The sequence below is a fragment of the Polypterus senegalus genome, chromosome 10, assembly GCF_016835505.1.
Source record: "Polypterus senegalus isolate Bchr_013 chromosome 10, ASM1683550v1, whole genome shotgun sequence".
Taxonomy (NCBI): domain Eukaryota; kingdom Metazoa; phylum Chordata; class Cladistia; order Polypteriformes; family Polypteridae; genus Polypterus; species Polypterus senegalus.
The window spans coordinates 81,046,733-81,068,804 of NC_053163.1; the positions used below are offsets into that span (position 1 = coordinate 81,046,733).

At 34.8% G+C, this 22,072-nt stretch overlaps 1 protein-coding gene across 8 annotated transcripts in view; it reads right to left on the bottom strand.

Moving 5' to 3' along the window:
- The window catches only part of diaph2 (diaphanous-related formin 2), a 1,278,655-nt gene that overhangs the window by 307,220 nt on the left and 949,363 nt on the right, over nucleotides 1-22,072 (bottom strand). For all 8 annotated transcript variants that reach the window (XM_039766010.1, XM_039766009.1, XM_039766012.1 and 5 more), the window contains one exon: nucleotides 14,795-14,919. In XM_039766010.1, coding sequence (XP_039621944.1) covers nucleotides 14,795-14,919 — 125 coding nt within the window. The remainder of the gene's footprint in view (nucleotides 1-14,794; nucleotides 14,920-22,072) is intronic.

A 22,072-nucleotide genomic window follows, 5' to 3' on the forward strand; every position in this document is an offset into this window, starting at 1 on the left:
TTTATGGATTGACTTTTTAACTCATGAAAGAACACCTATTTATAAATCATTTATTTATTAACTGCACTGCATGTTTTGCACTAATTTGCTGGACTGAATAAAACAAATGGAGCACCTCATTTGCCCAGCTTATCCTTGCACTTATTTTCAACGATTCCAGATTCAAGTGCTGTCAAAGGATGTGGAGCTAACCTGGACAGTCACACTCTACCTACATATCAAAGTTTGCAGAAGATTTAAGCCATTAATGATTATTCAGCAAAGTCCACACACATTCTGGTTGACCTTTCAGTCAACAGCACCTATGATTTTCCTGAAGTCAGGTGAACACCTGGATATTTCACATTGTTAGTATGGGGCCTATAATGTGGTGATAATGGGTTCCCTCTCTACTCTCAGGCAAAATAGTGGTTGTGTGAAATTTTGAGCCCAATCTCCTGGAGCCATAATGCAGCAGTTCTAACTAACCACTGTGCCTTCAAAACCCCTTAGTTCAATTTTAACTTGAAGAAAAGAATCTGGAGCTATGAGGTAATGATGCTCCCTGTTGCCGTTTCAACACAAAAATAGCATCATAATTGACTTTTATGTGGAAAAAGCAATCAGTAAGTGAAAGAATTGAGCCCAGTCATGTAAGATGCCAAGAAAATAGAAAAAATAGCATTACTTATCTGCAAGTAAATACTGTCTGGCACACGTTTATCAGGTTAGAACGGGCATTAAAAAGTACAGGATATGTATTAAAGTACAAGTACAAAAGAACAATTGCAAACAAAAACTTTTGTCATTACCTAAGTGCTAAGGGTTACCGGGAAGACACAAGAATGAGAAAGAGAGCATGCAGTGCTTTTTGGAAGCTAGCTGGATCTGGACAGCAGGCAGCAGATGCATCCCCATTCCAGTCATACGCCTAACCTTCCTGACATAGATCAAGAATAATGATCATATTAACCATTCAATTATTAGACTACACTGGCTTCTGACGTTGGAACCTTTGCTACTGACTTTGAAAGACCAGATTATTGATTGCCATTACATACCCCATGCCAGCTTGCCATAAGCATAAACTTTTCTAACGTAAGAAAGATGGCTTTTTAAAAACAATCTGTCTGACAAACAGTTTAGAGGAGAAAGACTAGAAAGTGAAAAGAAGTGTTGAGTTTTTTTTTCTCAGATGGAAAAAGATTAAGCCATGACACCGGAAAGTAAGGACAAAGCCCGTTTAGCTAGGCCCAGTCTGGTAAAAGGGCTTTTTGTTAGTCTATTGGATGGCAGCAGAAGGTGTTTTATTACAATACTCAAAAAGGTGCTATGAATGCAGAAATTTGAGTATAATAAAGATTAATTAGCATGGAACTCATTAACTGCCATTAATAAAGTGTCATTCATTAAAAGGCTGGTTGCAATGAAAACCTGTAGCTTCTGTGGCTGCCCAGAGGCTCAACTTGCTCATCCCAGTTTCATTGGCAATAAAACAGATATATATCGACTTAAAGGCTCATTCAACTGAGCATGACTTTCTAAGGTTTTTCTTGAAAACATAAGGAGAGCAGTAATGGTGAGATCTGTCTAAGAAATAGTGCCTGTCTACTGAAAGCAGTATCAGTGTGAACTGATTGTATGTAGAAGACATTTAATTTTACTTTAATCAAAAGCACTTTAACATTGGTGCACCAACTGACAAACAACAAATACAGCCTTTCCCCAACAAAATCAAAAATATTTCTCAATTAATAATACAAACACTGGCAAACAATGAAAACATCCTCATTTTAGCCTGTAGTATGAAAAGTCATGAATGCTTAAAAATTAATGATTAAACGAATGCAAAGTAAAAATACAACACAGGAGACAACAGTAACAGTATTTTAAATGTATTATAAATAACTTTTCATTGGTTTAAGGGAAGATGAAATATATCCAATAAATGTTTAACAAAATATGCATTTATGTTTGTATTGAATGCTGTGAAATGAAACATTGGTCTAATTTTTTATGGAACGGTAACACAGTTATTGCTTATGCACTGTATTTGACAAATTAGTATAATAACCTTTTCCAAATGATGAATAACAAAGAACAGTTCAGTATTGCCTTTTTTTACAACAAATTTGCTATTTATTACATTTATTCAAAGCAAGCTAAATATAAAGGCAAATGCATTTTATCTTCAATACAGTCATAATGATAACAATCATTGCAATAAGAGTTACAGATTAAACACATTTTCTCTCGAGAATCACTTTTGTTATATTTTTGTAGTACATCTCAAATGATTATTAAACAGAGATGCTGCACTATTATATTTTCCTTTATTTTAAGATAGTACTGTACACCAATAGCTTAAGTTATGAATTATTGCATATATTGGTGTGTCTTTACATATATGAATTCAAAAACAAACCTACACATACAGCTCTCTCTGTGAATTAAAGTGAGGTTTAGAATTCAAAAAAATAAATAAGAACAGCTATAAAGTGAAACCATCCAACATGTGCAAACGATATAAAAAAAAAAGTGCCAACTCTATAATACACAGTAGGAGGACAAAACCACATACATTTTGCAATGGGAAAAATAAAATAAGAATAAAACACTTTCTCTGATGTCTAGAGATATACAACAGGGGTCTCAGTTTTATTGGCTTTCATAGTACAGTATACTGTATGTTATAATCTCAAACCAATTGCTGATCCATCTCACCTGCTGCTAGGCTCCATGTTCAGTAAAAAGATTCACATACATCTATCTACCCATCTATTTTCTCAACTCGCCTATCCAGAGCAGAATTGTGGGGCAGCTGGAGCCTTTGCTGGCACTCATTGGGTGCAACTCAAGAACAATCCCTGGACAGGATGCCAGTCCTTCACAGGTTGAACTCACACACACACACACACACACACACAGGCTAGGGCCAATTTATCAGTGCCAGCTCATTTAACCTGTAAATGTTTAGACTGTGGGACTAAACTGGAGACATGGGGAGAACATGCAAACTCCATGCAGGGATGACCCAGGATGCGAACACTGGTTTCCAAACTGTGAGACAGTAGTGCTATCATTGCACCACCAGATTTACATACTTTCTTAACATTTCTTTTGCAAATAATTTAAACTAAATTAGCTAATTTTGCTGAGATTATGCTAGTGATTAAAAAATGATGTTGCTTGCTTTCCTCATCCTCACTGCTACTGACAAACAACTGCTTCCCTTATCTTAACATGCCAAACTGTTTTTCAAGTGAACTTTTTCAGTTAGCACTGCTTTATAGACCCACTCTACATTTTCTAATTTAGACAATACAGACAACATACACAGAAATATTAAGTAATCTGAAATTGTCAGCAAGCTGTATCCCTCACAATGAATTAACAGGTTAACTGGGGACTCTTTTTTTGATGTGATACAACAGTGTGTGTGTGTGTGTGGCTTGCAATAAATAACCAGTGTCACATCTAGGATTGGCTCCTGCTATCAAAATATTTTGGCCTTAGGATACACTGAAATAATGTTTGCAGGATAGTCAAGCCCTATCTTAATCCCTCAATGGAAAAAGTGTGCTGAAAGAGGATTGATATTTTGGACCATGGTACTGCTTAAGCTTGCTGTGGCATGGCTCCATTTTGTTGTGTGTAATATTATTTAAATACACTGCTTTTAAATGATCAATTCTTCCTGAAAAAGTAATTTGCTTAGCTCTGCTGCAATAGAGAAATGTGATGGTGCAGGGTGTCTCCACATTCCCTGTTGCCTTTGGGGAGGCTCTTGTGCCTGTCACTATTGATAACATAACAGAGATGAGCCAGGCAAATCAGGACCCATGCATAGCAAGGGGTAGGTGCAAAAATGATATAATACTTTAATTTTTAAAATCCAACAGCTAAAAAAAAAGAGTATTCAAAGGTGCAGCAGGGAAGATACCTACTGGTTTATGCTTCATCAGAAGAGTACAATTTCCTGCAAAAATATGGTACAAAAATGGCCATTTGAGGGTTTGTTGGTCCAGATGGCCAAAAGTAAGAGGAAACCCAAAAACACTTGATGGCTCACAATATAGCTAGACAGCAAGATGAGTAGAATTCTATATCATATAATCAGTGTGTTCTTGTATTGGTGAGTTAGGAGGTATTGGACAAGAAAAACTAGTTATTTCAAAGCATTTTTAAGTAGTTCTTTCTTGATACACAACAAAGAAAATGTTACGAAGCTGCGACTCACATTCGTAATGAAACTTGCATACCTTTAGAAAAACAAGCAAAACCAAAAGTTACAAAAGAGCACATTTAGTGTCCAGTGTTTAAAAATTTACAGTGTGTTCCATAAGTCTGAAATTATTTAGAATTATAGAAAAAACCCACTAATAAACACATTTCTATATTTGAAGAATGAATTCAGATATCTCTTCCTGTAGGAGATTAGAGTGAAGAGAAATGTCACAGAACAGACTTTTTCCAGGTGAATTGCCATTTTTATAGTTCACTGTTATTCTGGACCAATGGGACAAACTGTATAGTTATCAGTGTTGTTTTTACCAAGAATGCTGGCACGGTCACACCAGAATTTTCCTTTATGAGTGCAGATTTCTCCATTGTTAACATTAACTTATCTAGAATCTGTCCCACACTAAACTCAAGTTCACCATTCCCATTACAAAAGAAAAATCAAATAATGTGATGCTGGTGCCTGGTCATTTTCAACTTGAATCAGGTCATTATGATAACCTCTGACCACATCATCATCTAAAAATACTGTAACACAGATTAGAATGTTAAGTAAATGGACAGCCTGGCAACTACTCACTTCCCAGGAAAATATATTGGTTATGAACAACCTAAACAAAAAAAGGACAAGCCACAATAAAATAGAAAGAATATACTGGCTACACCCACTACTCTACTCTAGCACATGATTCTGAGGCTGTCTGGTAGCAGTGCTAACTGCCATGTGGGCAGATGTTTGATGGACAACACAAGTCCAGCAAAGAATTAAAAAAACAAAACAAAATGATTTCCGGCATATCTGTTTTCTGCACTTCATTGAAACAGGGGCATCACACTGCTGGTTTCATTTTCAAGAAATTTAAGGAGCACACGTAAGGTTTCCTTTGTGGTATTTTTGAATTTACTGCTGTCATATAGGCTGGCTGACAATCAATAATCTAGTTAGTCCCATTCTAATAATTTCTTGTGTTTATTACATCCCTTATACTGATCTACATTTTTTTTTCAAAGTACTAAGGCTACCTTTAAGGAAGCAAATATTACGAGTTTTGTATCTTTTCACTAGTTTGCACTGCACAGCGTTGTCTGGGAAAAGCTTGAACCGGACACTCAATTGCATACTCAAAAAGGAAAAAAATGTGTTCCTCATGCTAATGCCATAAATAAGGGGCTTCAAGTCCTAACATTCAGGCTGTGCAAACCTAGAACACTGCAGTGTCAAATGAGCTAGCCATGTCAGCAAGAAACTGCCTTACAGCACTTCGCACAAAGACAATATCACATACTAATAAAACAATAGTCTTTAGATAGAAATCACATTGAGCATAAGATGCTTTGAAAGAAACATTGAAACACTGAAAGAAAACCACTTACGAAGACATTTTAATAATAAGCTGAATTCTAAGAGAAACCTTTTATTTTTTTTGTACAATATCTGAAGGGTCTGTGACCTACTAGCCGTTAATGCAGAAATTCCAGAGAAAATTACTATTAAACAACAGCTATATTAAAACAAAATAAAAATAAACCAAAACATAAAACCTTTTGATGTAATCAAGAATAAAATATAAACTAAAGAACCTGGAAGAAATATACTATATAATCAGACTTATTGTGCACATGTTGTTAGGTTTTCTAAGGAATACAGTTAAGACTTTTCTATACTCAATCAGACCACTTTCAAAGCCCACCTTCAGCCCACCTGTTAACCAAAGTATTACTACATTTTACAAAGAAACCACCTAAAATCAGGAGACACAGCATCAGGATAAGACAATCAGCAGGCCCATCTTACTGTTGAACAGATCAGTGTCAGCTGCCATGCTGCGTAATCTGTTGTTGTCTAAGTCCTGACATAGAGGCATCAAACAAATCCTAGCATGTCAAGATAGCAATTGTCTCTTGAGTTAGCCCATCCATCTCCATAAAGCTTACTGTGCCTCTCTTTTTCAAAGCCTTCATGTAACCTCCCATCAAAAAATGCATCACTATACTGATTTTTTTCCTTCAGATTCCACAAGGGGTAGCATGCACTTTTATGAAAGTCATGGAAATAAAAAAATACCATTAATCCTAATAAAAATATATTAGATAAAGGGCATTTTATAGTATCTTTAAAAGCAATCTTTCTCCTTCCATTTTCAAATTAAATATTCTGTACTCAGCACACAGTTCTCTGTTTAACCATCAATTTATTTATTTATTTTTGGTTCTGACTATTCTTCTTATTAAACTCAATTTGCTTAGGTTCTTTTTTACTTAGAATTCTGTCAACTACTGACAAGTACCAATCATATCCATTAACGCTTGAGTACCTATTATCTATAATAATACCTATAAACACTCCAGAGATAAACACTCAAGTTCCAGGTAGACAAGTGCACAAATTACCATGAAAAACATTTATTCATGCTTATTGGATTGATGTAGAGGGTTAATTTTTTTTAATAAACTCTAAAATGTAGAGGCATGAGTTTGCAATAGGCTTCTACAAGCCAAATATTCATGCTTCAGGCATCTATACAAAAATGTGTTCATTAGCTCAAGAAATGTTTTATTACAAGTTAGTACAAAGCTTTTAGGAATTCACTTTTTTAAACTTAGGGTAAGGTCAAGTAATACACCCATGGTAATAAGTAATTTGTACATAAATTTTTCAAAAACTTCTAAAACAAATTCTTTATAAATACACACACACACACACATATTACAATATATGTTTAGCATCTTAGCTTCTTTCAAGATTATCCCAGAAATACATTAGACAAAGCAGTACACATTGCTTAGGGACATTTTTGAAGTAGCAGTTTTTAAAATACTCCGAATGACAAAAAGTGAACTACTGAAAGTACAACACAACTAAAACTGAATATTTACCTAACATGATATCAATTAACTTCATGTTTCAAGGAAAAAATACAAACAAACTTCTTTATTCACAAATTTCTCAAACCTGCTTAATCAAACTTAGAGTGAGACAGGAGTCTGTAGCCGATCCTAGAAGCATGTGATGAAAGGCAGGAAAGAGCCCCAGACGGGGTCACAGATGACTGCAGAGCCCAGTCACGCACACCCTCCCACTCAGTCCTTCAATCTGCAAGTCTCTACAGACGTTGTTTATAACAAATACAGTGGGAGGAGATACAAACTCCACGCAGACAAAGATCAGGCACAACTCTCAAAACCAACATGCTGAATCTGTGAGGTAACCATAGCTCCACTGGGCCACTCTTAGAGGAAACAATGGTAAGCAATATTTTGCTGATATTCAGCATCTTGTATTTATTCATCTACTCTATATACTGTATATAAAATCCTAAGTCTAAAAGTGGAACGGTGACATTGACATGTCACCTTTTTGTCATGCTTTAAATCTGGCTTATTTAAAAACCTACATACCGGTATATATGTTTGATATAATTCTTTTCAGAATTTATCAAACTGTAATGTGGTGTTGTTAGATTTTCAGATTCTTATTCAGTTTTTAAATTATAAACTAAAAAATATCAAGAACTCACGTCCTGCGAGACGAGACTTTGTGCCAAGAGATTTAACCTTGCCGGCCCAGAAATAAAAGACAAAGAGTAGGACAGCTGCTGTACAGGCTTTTAAATGTTTGAAGTGCTGTGCGAGATGCCGATCATGCGGCATGGCAGCAGCATCAAGTCAGCAGCTGATCGAGCAAAAAGTAGGGTAAAGAAAAACAAAAAAAAACTGTACTTGTTTCCCATTGTATCACCGTTTAAAAGAGGGTTTCGGAGGAGCGACCGTGTCTCCTTGGGGTGCATTCAGCCCCCCTCTTCACAACGCTAGCGGCAGAGACGTGAAGTGGCTGGCGAGCGAAGCAAACAGAGGGGTTGGCTAGCGAAGCGAGAAGGGGGATCCCCCTAGTAAAAGTATAACATAAAAACAGTAGGTTAAGAAAATAAAAATGCTAAGTGAAAAACAAAAAAAAATCTACTTTAAGATACTAGTATGCAGTTCAGCTGTATTTACATGTTGCAAACTTTATTAAAGAAGATGTTTTAGGTTAAATGGCAGAATCAATAAATCACAAAATGTTTGAAAGAGATAATCATAGTAATAAAGGTAAAGGACTAGGGATTCAGTTTTCCTCTGTAAAATGAACTACTGGTGCAACAGTTTGTGGGATTTATACTATTGTATAATTAGTATGATTTATATGTTACATTGAAATTTGTAAACAGTGCTTGTACACTTTGATTAAACATAAAATGGTTGTTTGAAAAAATTAAAACATTTGTATTTAAAGGTAAGTTTAGTATGAATGATGCCTGGCACCAATAATTAAAAAAATCAATGCGAATAAATAACCATAAAGAAAATGTAATTAAATATACATAATATAATTTTGAATAGAAACCTTCACAAATGTAATAACTTAACGAAAATTAATTCTTTAATGACACCTCAGTGTAATCAACTGAGAAAGACAGACAAAAATAATCCAAGTAGTATATTTTTGTAGTTCCTACATGAAACATGTTTGCATATCCAGTGACTTAAGACTTCAACTTTGAAATAAATGACAAGGCAGTAAAGACTAAATTGGTGAAACTAACTCAAATGAAAATGCACAAAGAATGATGCAGATGGAAGTTAATTACAAAGTACACATTCACATAGTTATTATGCTAATTGCACACGCTCATCTGATGTGTTTTCAATTGATTTATCAATAGATTCTTCTCATGATATTTTACTTAACTACCCTAATGAGCCTGAAGAAAAATCATTCTGAATAATTAAGTTGGATTTTCAACAATTTATCGAGCAACTAACTACTTGTTCCCTTTGTATTTTCTGCACTTTTGCTGTATCATTAGCATCTTTCTGCAATGTCTTACAATATATCCCCATTACTCTCAGAAGTCATTGCACACTAAATAATACATTTTTTGACTCAATTTAAAGATAAAACTATATGGTATGGGTATTATTGTGATGGTCATAAGTAAAACTGAGTGTCAAATAAACTATATCAGGGTAAATTGCACAAACATATAAAAGGCTGCCAAAATTGTTGCTAAAAAAGGTTAAAAAGTAAAGAATTTTAGTGAAAAAAGTTTAACTAATAACAAAAAACAATGCTTTTGATTGATTGATTTTAAACATATATTGATAAGCCAAATTCTTTGCTTTAGTTGTTTACCTTAATCTTAGCCTGCATATTCTTTATTTCATGTTTGAACAAATACAAAAATATTCACATTTTAACATTTCTATCAAACTGACTTTAAACCCAACTGTTTATTAATCCTGACATTAGTCGCTTCTTAGTTAGTGTTCAAGTTTTAAACACATTATAAGAAAATGATTGACTAAACTCTCTCCATATATACAGTATGATTGATTGCATTAAATAAGAATAAGAATAAGAATTACATATAGAAACTCAATTTTTAAAACAACAGGAATGCTGCCCTGGAAAAACTGCCAATGTAAGGCAACTCGGAAGCGGTGGTTAGTCAGCTAACTCAACATTCATTGGAACAGTTGGAGCAAACACTCGCTGGTGGAGCAAACAAGGTCAGGGTCATGAGAGAGTGTTGTTTAGTGGTCAGATTTAATTTCACTTTGTAGATTCAACCATCCTTTGGCATTGAACTAGCTTAAGTGGGTCCTGAGACAGGAGGAAGGATTTTCAAATACAATCAGTAAAAGTTTAAAAAACATAAAACAAACAGAAAATCCCCAATGGTCCTCAGTTTTCAGGGGTACTACATTCTGCTTTTCCTTGGTAAAGCACCTGTGAAGAGCACAATGCAAAACAAACACAAAGACTGATTGATACCATAGCACACATCTATGAACAACAGAAAAACCAAATGCAGCTAGCAGATACTGTAGAAGGAAAATTTTTTATTAGCATGAGAGGATAGCAAATTAACATATAGAGCCTTAAAAAGTAGTTAAAAGCTTCTAAAACATTAGATTAAGCATAAATTAGAATATTAAGCAAATAAGATAGGTCTAGCAAATAGTTAACTAAAAAATCAGTTATATTGCATTATTTTTTAGGCTTACATTAAAATTTCAAAGTAAGAAAAGAACAGCTAATTGATACCCGAGACGAGCTTTGGACAGGATAAGAGTTTGAGAACACCTGTGATTCAAGGCTAGGAAGAGATAAAGATGGCTCTGAAAGGCATATCAAAAACCAGCTGGGTTGCTGAATCAGCAGAAAGGCTTTTGCTGTAAGCAGGGTCACGCTGACCTAATGCATGAACAGAAAATCTTAGTAAATTCAGGCATTAGCAAAAATACTATAAGAATATATTAGCAATTAACTTTAGTGTAGGAATTAAGACAAATCATACCAAGCAATGATCAAATGAAAGCACATACTATACTTCTTTTTAATTAAAGCTTAAGCTTCAGGTCACTATTGTAAAAAGTTTGGAAGGCTTGAGAGAGAAAACGATGAGAGGAAACCTATATATGGAATTGAAGCCTTGGCCAGTTAGAGAAAATGGGAACAGCATAGAAAGATTACAAATTCCATAAGGGGGCCAGTGATAGGAAAAGTAAGGAGATAATAAGGGTTCCCATGGAAACTCAAGGTTCGGCCAGACAGTAATAGAAGGGAGTCAGAAGTGGGATGGACAAGAGAGCTCATTCAAACTAGGTCAGAAAAGATCGGAAAATACATAGAGAAGCCCAAAGATGGTAAGAGGAAGTCACCCACCCAGTCTTAGACCAATCAAAATAAGCCGTACAGACACCAAGAGGAACAATGGACAGTAAAACCAGGTGCAGAATGAGCTAATCGAACGCAGCCAAAATGATAAGAAATTGTTATGAAAACTTCAATTGCTGTAATGATCGTTGCTCAACTCAATTTGGCCATATTGGGTTGAGTTCTTGTTATTTTTGTGTTGATTTATTGCTATAAAGCCTTAAAACTCTTTCTGTCTATCTCGAGTCCTAATAGCCTTTATTTTTAGGTAAAAAGCCTTCTGATGATGAATTTTTCGACACGACAATACACAGAAAAACGGAGCTAGCGAATGACAATGACAACGACAAATGTCAGCGTGCATTTGTAAAGAACAAAAAAGTTAAAGGTTATTCCCACCAGAAAGGAACACAACAGACATGTTTCAGCTGTATAGGTTACATCAGGGGTTTATGCAAGTGAAATGCTGTGTCCCTTTTTTAAATAAAGTAAAAAATATAAGTACATAAAACTTAATTGAGAAAGAATAGAATTTCTTCCTTATTTCTCTTTACACCTCAGGCTACTAAAAACTTTAAAGTAACCTTCACCCTGCCCTTGGCTTTATCACACGTAACAGAAACTTGTCAGCTCTTTATAAAGCAATTACACCGAGTTACCTACTCAATCTAGCACTGCATTGATCCATTAAAAACACAGGAATTCCACCAAATAAATATTTGATGTCCTACTTTTGACCTTATTGTACATGCAAACAAACACATTATAACATCTTGTACATCTTGATACAGTGTACTTTTTCGATTATAAAGACCGATTTCTCTTAAGTAAACTGTTCAAGACTTCATTTTCTATGAAAAAGGTTGATGGTTGAAGTGCTATGTGTATTTAATAATAAATAAAAAAAACATTTTTAACACAACATACAATAACACACTACTGTATGCTATAATTAACAGGCTGGCCCTGTGAGTGATTTTGACATAGGGGTGTTCAAGAAAGGAAGGGTTTAATGAAATCTAATGCTGTGATCAGCGCTCTGGTGGCACCATTTGAAACAGAATAAAGGAAGGAAAGCAGTTTATGTAATAACAAGTGTAAATAACAATAAAATGTGAGCTTACAAGGAGCCATCTTTGGGTATACTAAAGACATTCTGCATCTTTTACCTTACTACACATTTTAAAAGATAACAGCTCATCAAAGTGATACATAAAGAAAATAAAAATCCTTAGGGTTCCCTAAAAGGGGAAATCAAAATGAAATAGAAAGGACTTAAAATGAGCAAAGACACACAGCACAGCATGATGCAGGTACATAAAATGCTGGACGTTCTCTATTTCTTCTAAGGGTTTAAATCTAAAATAGCAAAGTTCAACAGTCAGCAGAGTAAACAGAAAATCATATCACCCCAAACAGTACACCCCAAAATAGATTCAAAGGATCATTTAATTTTTAGAAAAAAAAAAAAAAAATATATATATATACATTACTCTAATATATGAAAAGTCAGCAAGTAATCATTGAAATTGATTGCTAACATGTTGGAAATGCCACAGACCTCAGGTTGGCTTATTAATTTTTACCGCTAGCCTGCTGCATTAAGTTGCTTCATTAAAACTCTTTCTTTAGAGTTCAGATGGAGGCCAGCTGATTTTTAAAAACCTAACTAAGAACTAAAGAAACGGTCCTTAGAGAGAAAATCTGAACTGCTTCACTGGGACACACAAAGCGCAGAAAAACACACTCCTCTTTACCAGTGAGTTAAATTAGAATGGATGGGTTTGATGCAGGCAGACAGCAACAAGAAAAATTTGCCCATTTCCAGAGAATGACTGCATGTCTTTGTTGGGCATGGTTGTCAATCACTGTCACTAGGACACAGGTAAATAGAGTCAGTGCATAAAAATACAGAATAAAAATATATTGAAATGGAACAACATATTTGTAGCAATGTGTGTGCAAAATACAATACACTGCAGATGAATCTAAAGCCCTGAAAATGTGCTGCAAAATGGCATATCGATGCATGAAATACCACTGACAGCATTCTTAAATGCTTAAGACAAATACATTATTTAATCTTTTTAAACTTTAAAGGATGACTGGCCCTTGGCAAGTTAAGCTAGTATATATAAGAGTAAAAACCAATATCAGCCATTTATTGACAACAGCTACAGCGGTATTACAAGTGGGGGCTGTATTGTGTATCATACAGTAAAATATAATATCAGGCACGGTACGCTACACGCACACACATGTAGATTATGTGGTGCAATCGATGGGAACCCACAGCACACAATAGTAATCATTTAAAATCTACAGGAGAGAAACAACCAGTAAGCCAAAGTTCAGAAAAAGTCAATATGTTTTTATATTTAGTCACCTTCTATAAAAAGTTAGACTGCTACATACTCTTGCAAAAGATGCAAATCTAACTTGGCATGCCATGATTAAATGTTATAGATCATCATATCAACCATATGATAAATTAACAGTACAATGCACAAATTCCATTGTCTCTTTCAGTTATTTGGTTACATACTGTATGCTTTTGTTCGGAAAGGAGAAATTGCTAAGTCAATAAATGGGATGGATGTTTGTTTGTTCTAACTAAATACTAACTTGATATGTGGCTTATTTGAAACAAGCAGATATTTGTTGAGAAATTACTCTTAATTTTTTAAATGTTATGTTTAACATAGTATTTAAACATACTCTTGTATATAATAATACCATAATATCCAATGGCTTAGGAACTACAGTACAAGGTTTCTGGTTCAATTGGCAATTGTAATTCACTGTGTGACCCTGAGTAAGTCACTTAGTCCACGTACACTGCCACTCTAAAGCACTTGTACTGAATCCTGATCTTATATGACTTTAGATAAAGGTATAAAGCAAAAATGTCCTAATAATCATAACAACAACACATCCATCTATCCATTGTCCAACCCGCTATATCCTCACGGGGGTCTGCTGGAGCCAACCCAGCCAACACAAGGCGCAAGGCAGGAAACAAACCCCGGGCAGGTTGCGGTGCCAGCCCACCGCAGGGTGCACACACACACACACCCACACACCAAGCACACACTAAGGATAATTTAGAATTGCCAATGCACCTAACCTGTATGTCTTTGGACTGTGAGAGGAAACAGGAGTACCTGGAGGAAACCCATGCAGACACGGGGAGACCATGCAAACTCCACGCAGGGAGGACCCAGGAAGTGAACCCGTCTCCTAACTGCGAGGCAACAGCGCTACCCACTGAGCCACTGTGCCGACCAACAACAATACACTAATAATGATAACAACAGCAGCATGTGGTCAAGTTTGTCATGCTAGTAATTATCCGCTTAAAGCCAATATTGGTGGCCATTCTGATAAAGGTATTGTTTTACATTCACTGGGGTACACCTTAGAGTTTAAAAGGCAGAGGCAGCACTGTGGCCTATTAGCTGTGCTAATGAAGTGTAAGCTCCCAGGTCATTGCCTCTGTGACCCTGAACCACCAGCTTAGATTTCTAGTGATTTGAGGAAAAAATATAAAGACTTTGGAATAGCATGATACCTTGGACAAAAGTGTAACGTAATGTAAACATAGAAATATGAAGTCCCCATCATTTTTTAGAAGATATACATAAAGACATATACAAAGACATACAATAAGTTCCCTAAATGTCAGTATAATCTAACTCTTTGCTTATAAAGCAAGTTCAATTTATAAAAAGATCCAACTAAAGTCTGTGTTGCCAATGACTATGTGAAGTAAAAAACAGTAATTATTATTAAGGAATTGGCTGGAAATAAGTAATAATAAACAATATTGTTACCTTGTATTTAATCATAAAACTGAAATACTAAAAAGGATATAGACATCTTCTCAACAAACTTATCATTTTCATCAGTCACTTTGGGAAAGTTCTTGATGTCATTCTCTAGGCGCTGGATCTGGCGTTCCATTGAGTCCAGACTTGCCTTCATTATCTGGGCAGAAACTGGAAAAGAGTGAAAAACAAAGTTAGAACTATCAAACTTAAACCAAAATGCCTTGAAATACGCTACAGTACGCTATGTACAGAACTGACAATCATGCATGTTTGGAAGAGAAACTACAGTAATAGAAGTAAAAGGCACGTTTTTCAACATGATTAATTATATTCGACCTTTAAACCTTTTGACGCTGGTGTTGTTGGGTTTTTTTCAGTTTTCCTTTTATTTCTATCTGGTACAAAGGAGTGGTAGACTTGAGAGATTTACTTATTTAACTATGCTATAGATACTTTACCTTTAGTATTACCTCAAAGTTGTGTCATCAATGTTTCAGCATTTTATTTATTGGCAAGGTACCAAGACATAAGGAAAAGGTAATTAGAATGATCTTAGATGTTTAATTTTTCTAAACTTAACACAGCAATGGGAAATCAATAACCAGTTGTCGCTCCTCTAGCTAATCTAAAACAGCAGTGTTGCAATGGCTCATCATCTGAGTTGTTGTATTTTACTATTTGCTTGACAAATGTATTCATTTAAAAATAAAAGTGCTACAAAATTTCTAAAAATAGGAGTTAGTTAGCACTGTGTCTTCTGTTTCTTTCCAGACCTATGTTTTACAATGCAAGGTTTTGGAGGGCTGAAGCATGTATGAGTAGTTTTGGGTGCAAGTCAGGAAATAAAAGACCTCTGTATAAAGCCAACACAAAGATGCCAGGTTACACATACTGTACAATCATAACCACTCAGAGCGTGCTGATTTAGAGTCACTCTTCACATGAAAAGGAATACCTATAAAAATCCACATAGTGCATGGAAAATATATCAACCACACACCAACAGCAAATGGCTCAGAGTGTGAGCCTAAGGCACTAGATTTATAAGGAAGCAGTTACAATTAGTGCAACACTTTAGCATCAACAATTCGCCCCCATAATTCAATCTAAAGAATAACACAAAGAAAATGGATTTTTCACCAAAATAATGCTACATGTCATAGCCCTAGGAATGTTCTGGAATCATTCTAAGAAGATGGCAACAAAATCATCTTAATAAAGTGGATTTCTCAGTGAGTACATCTCACTTCATTTCTCAGTACAAGCATCCCTGGAAAGAGATAGAAAAAGCTGTTTGGAATAAAGATGCTCCACCAGATTAATAGGAGACAAGGAGTGTAAAAAATGTGACACACGTTGCGATTGGGCCAGCATACAGTACATAGTGGCACAATGATGATTCAATACCCTGAAAAGCTCAGGCTATTCTGAGGGGAAATTTGATACCAACAGACTATTTTGGAGCACCTAATGTATCACCGTAATAAGGCAATCAATTAATCTTAGATATATTAAATGTATATTACACTGTTCATAACTGTATTGCACCTATCAATGAACTGATACTAAAAAAGAGCAGGCTATTTAAAGAATAACAAGAAAATAAGAATATAAAGGAGAAAAGTATTATCATATTTCCATAAAGCAATGGAAACTTCATTCCTGGCAATGCAGCTTGTATTATATAAACAGGAGCCTTCATTTAGTCTGATTCAAGCTGAGTCATAAACCAAGAGAAAATAAATAAGCAGCATTCACGTTCAACCTTCAGGTCACAGATAGATAGATAGATAGATAGATAGATAGATAGATAGATAGATAGATAGATAGATAGATAGATAGATAGATAGATAGATAGATAGATAGATAGATAGATAGATAGATAGATAGATAGATAGATAGATAGATAGATAGATAGATAGATAGATAGATTTCACAGCTCCAGAGCTTGTTTGAAATTTAGACATTAGCCCGTGTCTGAAGATGAAGTGTTGAAAGGATGGATTTAGATTTAGTCAGTAACCTGTAATAGCGTATAGTAATATAATTCAGAAAGAATTCAGTAAATACTGTCAATTTTGAGATCAAATTTTAACTGTACTGCATAAGAACAATTCAACATTGTTAGATGTATTATTTTTATTTTGCTTTGATGTCATTGTTTCTAATTTTTTCATCTTAATTGCTTGTTCATTGATATATGCAAGTGTGACTCATGATGTCATCATGTCTGCACAAAAAAAAGTTTGCTCGATCAAAGACCTTAATGGAAGACTCGGCAATTCAACAGCAAACAAAAAAGAAAATAATAATGAATTAGTGAAAGAACTACAAATCTGGAATCTTACTTTGGTTTGAGTTTTTGATTTTGGTAATGTTCTAGTAATATGTTAGAAGATTATTAATGATTTTGGTGTACAGGATAATCCCCGATAATTTCCCAGTGTAGTCCTTAAAGTAAGATAATAAAAATCTCTGATGCTGATTTTGACATTTTTAGATATTTGTTCCCTAGGACTTCTTTTCATCCAATTGAAAATACTAAGCAATAGATTCATCTCTGAAAAACTGTTCATCTGCTCATATTTTTCTCCTTCTTATATTTTGAGAAATTCAGCTATTCTTGTGAACTTTGCTTATCCATTCAGTTTTTTTTTTTAAGTCAGTAATATTCACAAATATTAAATCATTTCAAGTGTCTTTCACAACTGAAGGGCAAGATGGTAAAAAAAAGCCACTGTGATGGCTGTTGTTGTGCCCACATGAAGTAACCACCTGAGTTAAAAATCTTCTCTTGCCTTTCCCTTTCAGTCTGCCTACTCATTATCTGTGTATCTGTTTTCAAATTCAATCTGTCATTTACGCAGAGGGTCACCCTGCATTTGAGTGTACCATACACTAAACAAGGAAATCCCTAAGCTGTAAACTAATCAAAACATATAATAACACAAAAAAAGTTACTATCTTAACACAGTCACAATGGTTTTAAGTGTTTGAAGAGAGTTTGAAGATGATAGCTCCAACTGTTTTAACAAAGTCATTATTTAAATGCAGCAAACAGACAAGAAGAGAAAAGTAAAACATTCTAAAAGCAATAAAGGTCATGCACTCTGTGCACAGCCCTCTAATTACCCAGTAGACTAAAATAAATTCACAATTGTCTACAAATCGCACTTACTCAAATGTTCAGAAATGCTCATAAGAAAGAAAAACTACTATCCATAAGACATCCACTATTATGCTTCATGCTGTCATATAATTGCATCATGGGTGGTACTGTCATATTTTCTTCATGGTTAGCTTTAGCTACAGCTTACCAAACATTTCCATGGATAAAACACATCAGTCTTGATTTGGCCAAGGCTGTCTACTTCCCAAATCAGGTTTAACAATAAAAATGTAATGATGCTAAGCCTAATGTTGTACACAATGAAGGATGGGGCAATTGCACTTATGGGTTTTGCTTATTAACTTCAGAGAATGACTCCTTGAGTATTCACATAATGTTGTTAGCGTCTGCAAGGATCAATGATAATGTAACACAAAACCATAACATGTTAGTTTAACTGGACAAGCTAACAAGAAAACATTTTTCTTCATATATGACTCACAGAGACAAAGCTGCTGATCATGAAGAGCACATTTTTAATCCCTGAGAGAAATTTACAAATCTTTTCTTATTAACGTGGTTGTGTTATTTTTTGTCTGTATCCAAAACACGGACTAATAGGAAACAAAACACCTCCATATTGCAAGGTGTTAATGATTAAGGAGGAAAAAAAATAATGCCAGTGGGCATTACTGAAAAGACAAAAAAAAAATCCAGCTTGAGATACAGAGCTGCTTATTAATGAAAGTGTGTTTGGCAATGTCAAAACAATCTCAGAATAAAATAAAAATGACAGAGAATGTTGCTTGCACTAAGCTGCAGAGCTAGCAGACGGCCAATCTAGGTAACACTTTGAGCCAAAAAAAACCCACTAAATTATCGATGGCACATACACTAGCAGTGGAGGTTGTTTATAGTGAGCTTTATGCTGAGGTGGGCTAGAGGAAGACAGAAGAACTTAAGTTTAACTAAGCACTCACTTCTTTACATCATTTTGATTAATATAACTGCCAATTAAAAGTTCCACAAAAACAATGTTTTTAAAAAAATGATGGGGCATTGCTGGCTGATCATTTCACTGGAAGGTAAACTTAGGAGGCATCTTATAATAAGTTTCTAATTAGGTCTCTATCAAGAGCTGGTACTTCTAATTTTAGACTGCGGAGCAAGATGTTAATTTATAATTCACAAACACATGGATTAATCTCTGTGCCACATCTTTAAGAATTTACTCAAATGATTGCTGTCTTTTAGCTCTCAGTAATCAGTGTTGTTCATTTTTATTTAGTTTGTTCAGCTTTGCATCTAATGATTTTTATGGTTACGATGATGATGTTCTGCCTATTAAAGATGGTGGCATGCAAAAGTTGTCTTTCCAGCTTTGGGATAATTAGAATTGTTCACTCACGTTTGCTTTGTTGATTTTTGGGTTAGGGACTTGCTGATAGTTGTGATTGACTTTTTGACCCTTTTGCTTTAAACATTTGACTTCAGAATTTGAAAGTTCCGTTTGACTTTTGATGTTTGAATTTTTGACTTCCAGAATTGAACTCTCTGCCTTATCTTTTCACTTTACATTTTGCTCATTTCTTTGCTCAGTCCTTTTTGTCAGACTTTTCATTCCCTGGTCTGTTTTCTACTCTGTTACATCTAGTGGACATCTAGCATATGTTGTTTCACATCAACACCAAATGGTGTATTCTGTGCTTTACTCAAAGCTAGTAAATACTCGGTGCATGGTGTATTCCAGTGATCTGTCAATAACTACAGGAGGAAGAATCTGAGGCAACAGAACACAAGCGATTATAGGCTTCTCTTACTGTACTCCTTCTGTCTCACGACTAGACTCAGAATACCACAGTACATATACAATGTGTACATTGAATTGCATATTATATTAAGATTAGCCTGGCAGCAACAAACGGTTTTGGCTACAGTGCAACATGTGGCTAGACGTCTTTGAGAAATGGACTGAGAAATGATGGTCTGTCTTTTTGGGAAAAACAAAATAAACGCAAATAATTTGATTCTAAAAGTTCAAAACCAATAGTCAAAAGTGTAAGTTAAGTAAATATTAAAACAAAGTAATGTGCACTAAACTAAATTTCCTTTCCCTAACTGCCGTACTGTTTGCCTTGGACCCAAAACCTGGACTCTGATTAATTCATAATCAGGTAATTGTGTAATGACATCATATGTGACACTCATGTGATACTACAAGTTGTGTTCATGTTATCAACAACAAATATTGTTGCTATCAACAACAGAGCAGCCTTCCATGGAAATAACATAGAAAAAGTTACTATAAAAGGGCAACCCAATTACACCAACAAATATTGTGTTAAACATTAACACAAATAAAATTCTCTTAAAAAACACAAGGATACCCATACACATCTGAGACAAAAACCATCCTGAAACAGTGAATGGATTGAAGTCTATTATAAATGTAATACTTTTTTTAATCAAATTAATTTTACAAAAGAGTGAAATGACACCTTATATTGGCTAACTAAAAAGATTACAATATGCAAGCTTTCAAGGCAACTCAGGCCCCTTCTTCAGGCAAGATGTACATTTAAAATGGCTAACACGGTACAACACCCTAGTACTACAAAAGAGTGAAAAAACCTTATACTGAAATAGTTTTACAAGTGCAATGAAACAAATAGTTTTGAAAAATTTTCTTCAAGTACTAAAAATATTCTAAAAATTCTTTATTTACTTGGGTTCCCTCTATTAGTCCCTAATGAAGATTTTCCTTTGATTACTTGAACCACAGTGCGGATGCTTTGAAATTTGTGTGTCACTTTCTTTTATAGTGCAATCATGCTGACGTCATGTGTCACACTGTGTGCACCAAGTAAGCACCAACATACGCCAAAGCCCCAAATGGTGACACCCATTGAAAGAAATGGTGTATCAAAAGTCAAAAATGAATGCTTTTTGCACAAGGACGTCACAATAATAACAATTAATCAGAATAAGAAAAAAATTAATAAAACATAGAAACAAAAGCAAAACTGAAAAATTACTCAATAATGTATTCCTGGCAGAAACACCGTGCTCTTTAACTGGGATGTCTTCAGAGTATGCTACTTTTTTGAATGCATTCACTGGACTGATCATGTGTGACAAGTCTCTGCCCTTTCCCTGCACTTCACAGTTGAGCTCATTTTGCTTTAAAGTCAAGTCCTTTAGAAATCACAACTCAAGCAGCCATGTGTCTTCTGACAGCTCCCTCTACTCATGGACTTCAAAAAGGATGCAGTCACTGGCAGTACACCTATGAATCACTGGAGTACTTTTCAACAATTTAATCATCGTGCATTAACAGGTGGAGTCAGCTCACAAAAAGTTCGTTCAAATAAGTCGTAGACAGAAGCTCTTCTGAGAATAAATATTTTGACAGCAACAGTCATCATTAAAAAATACATTGCTGTTTAGCAAGTCTTGATGAATACATTAAAGTTAGTTTAAAAAAAAGGGAACGCCAGGATCATTCCAACAAAGGGTACAACTGAGTTCAAGCTGCTCAGTGCTGGTTATTGTAATTTACTGCACATATGTTTTTAAAAGGAGTATTCATTCTTTAGCTACTTTTGGTACAGATCTTTCTTAAAAACCATAATAATCAACATAATGAGATTTTATTGGTCATTTCCACAAAGTTCAAAAGTAATTCTTGGATTTTTTTTTTTATAAGCCTCTGATTAAAGTGTCAGTCACGGCAACCATTGCTTTTGTTAACATCTCATCCTTAGGAAATCTTTTTCTTTGCTTGGTCTAGAACAGAGGTAGGTAGCATCGGTCTTGAAAAGCCACAGTGGCTGCAGGTTTTTGTTCTATTCCAGTTTCTTAATGAGAAGTCTATTATTGTTGTTGAAGCACTTATTGATCAAGTGCTTCATTTAAGTGGTCTTGCTTGTTAAGGTTCACCATCCTTAATTTCTTATTTGAGTCTTAAATAGCTGCATTCACTGTTTTAATGGCTCCTTATTAGCAATAACAATTACAAAGGAGCCAGCAGTTCTCCGTCTAGCTTGTTTCCATTTACACCTGTGTGAATTCATCATGCACTATTTGGTTTAATGAATCAGAGAAAACTTTATAAATCCTGAAGGAGATTATTTATGTTACAGCTGTACACACAGTCACAAGTAACACTAAAAGCAAGTATAAAAAATAAGCATGTAAAATAAAAACGTAAAT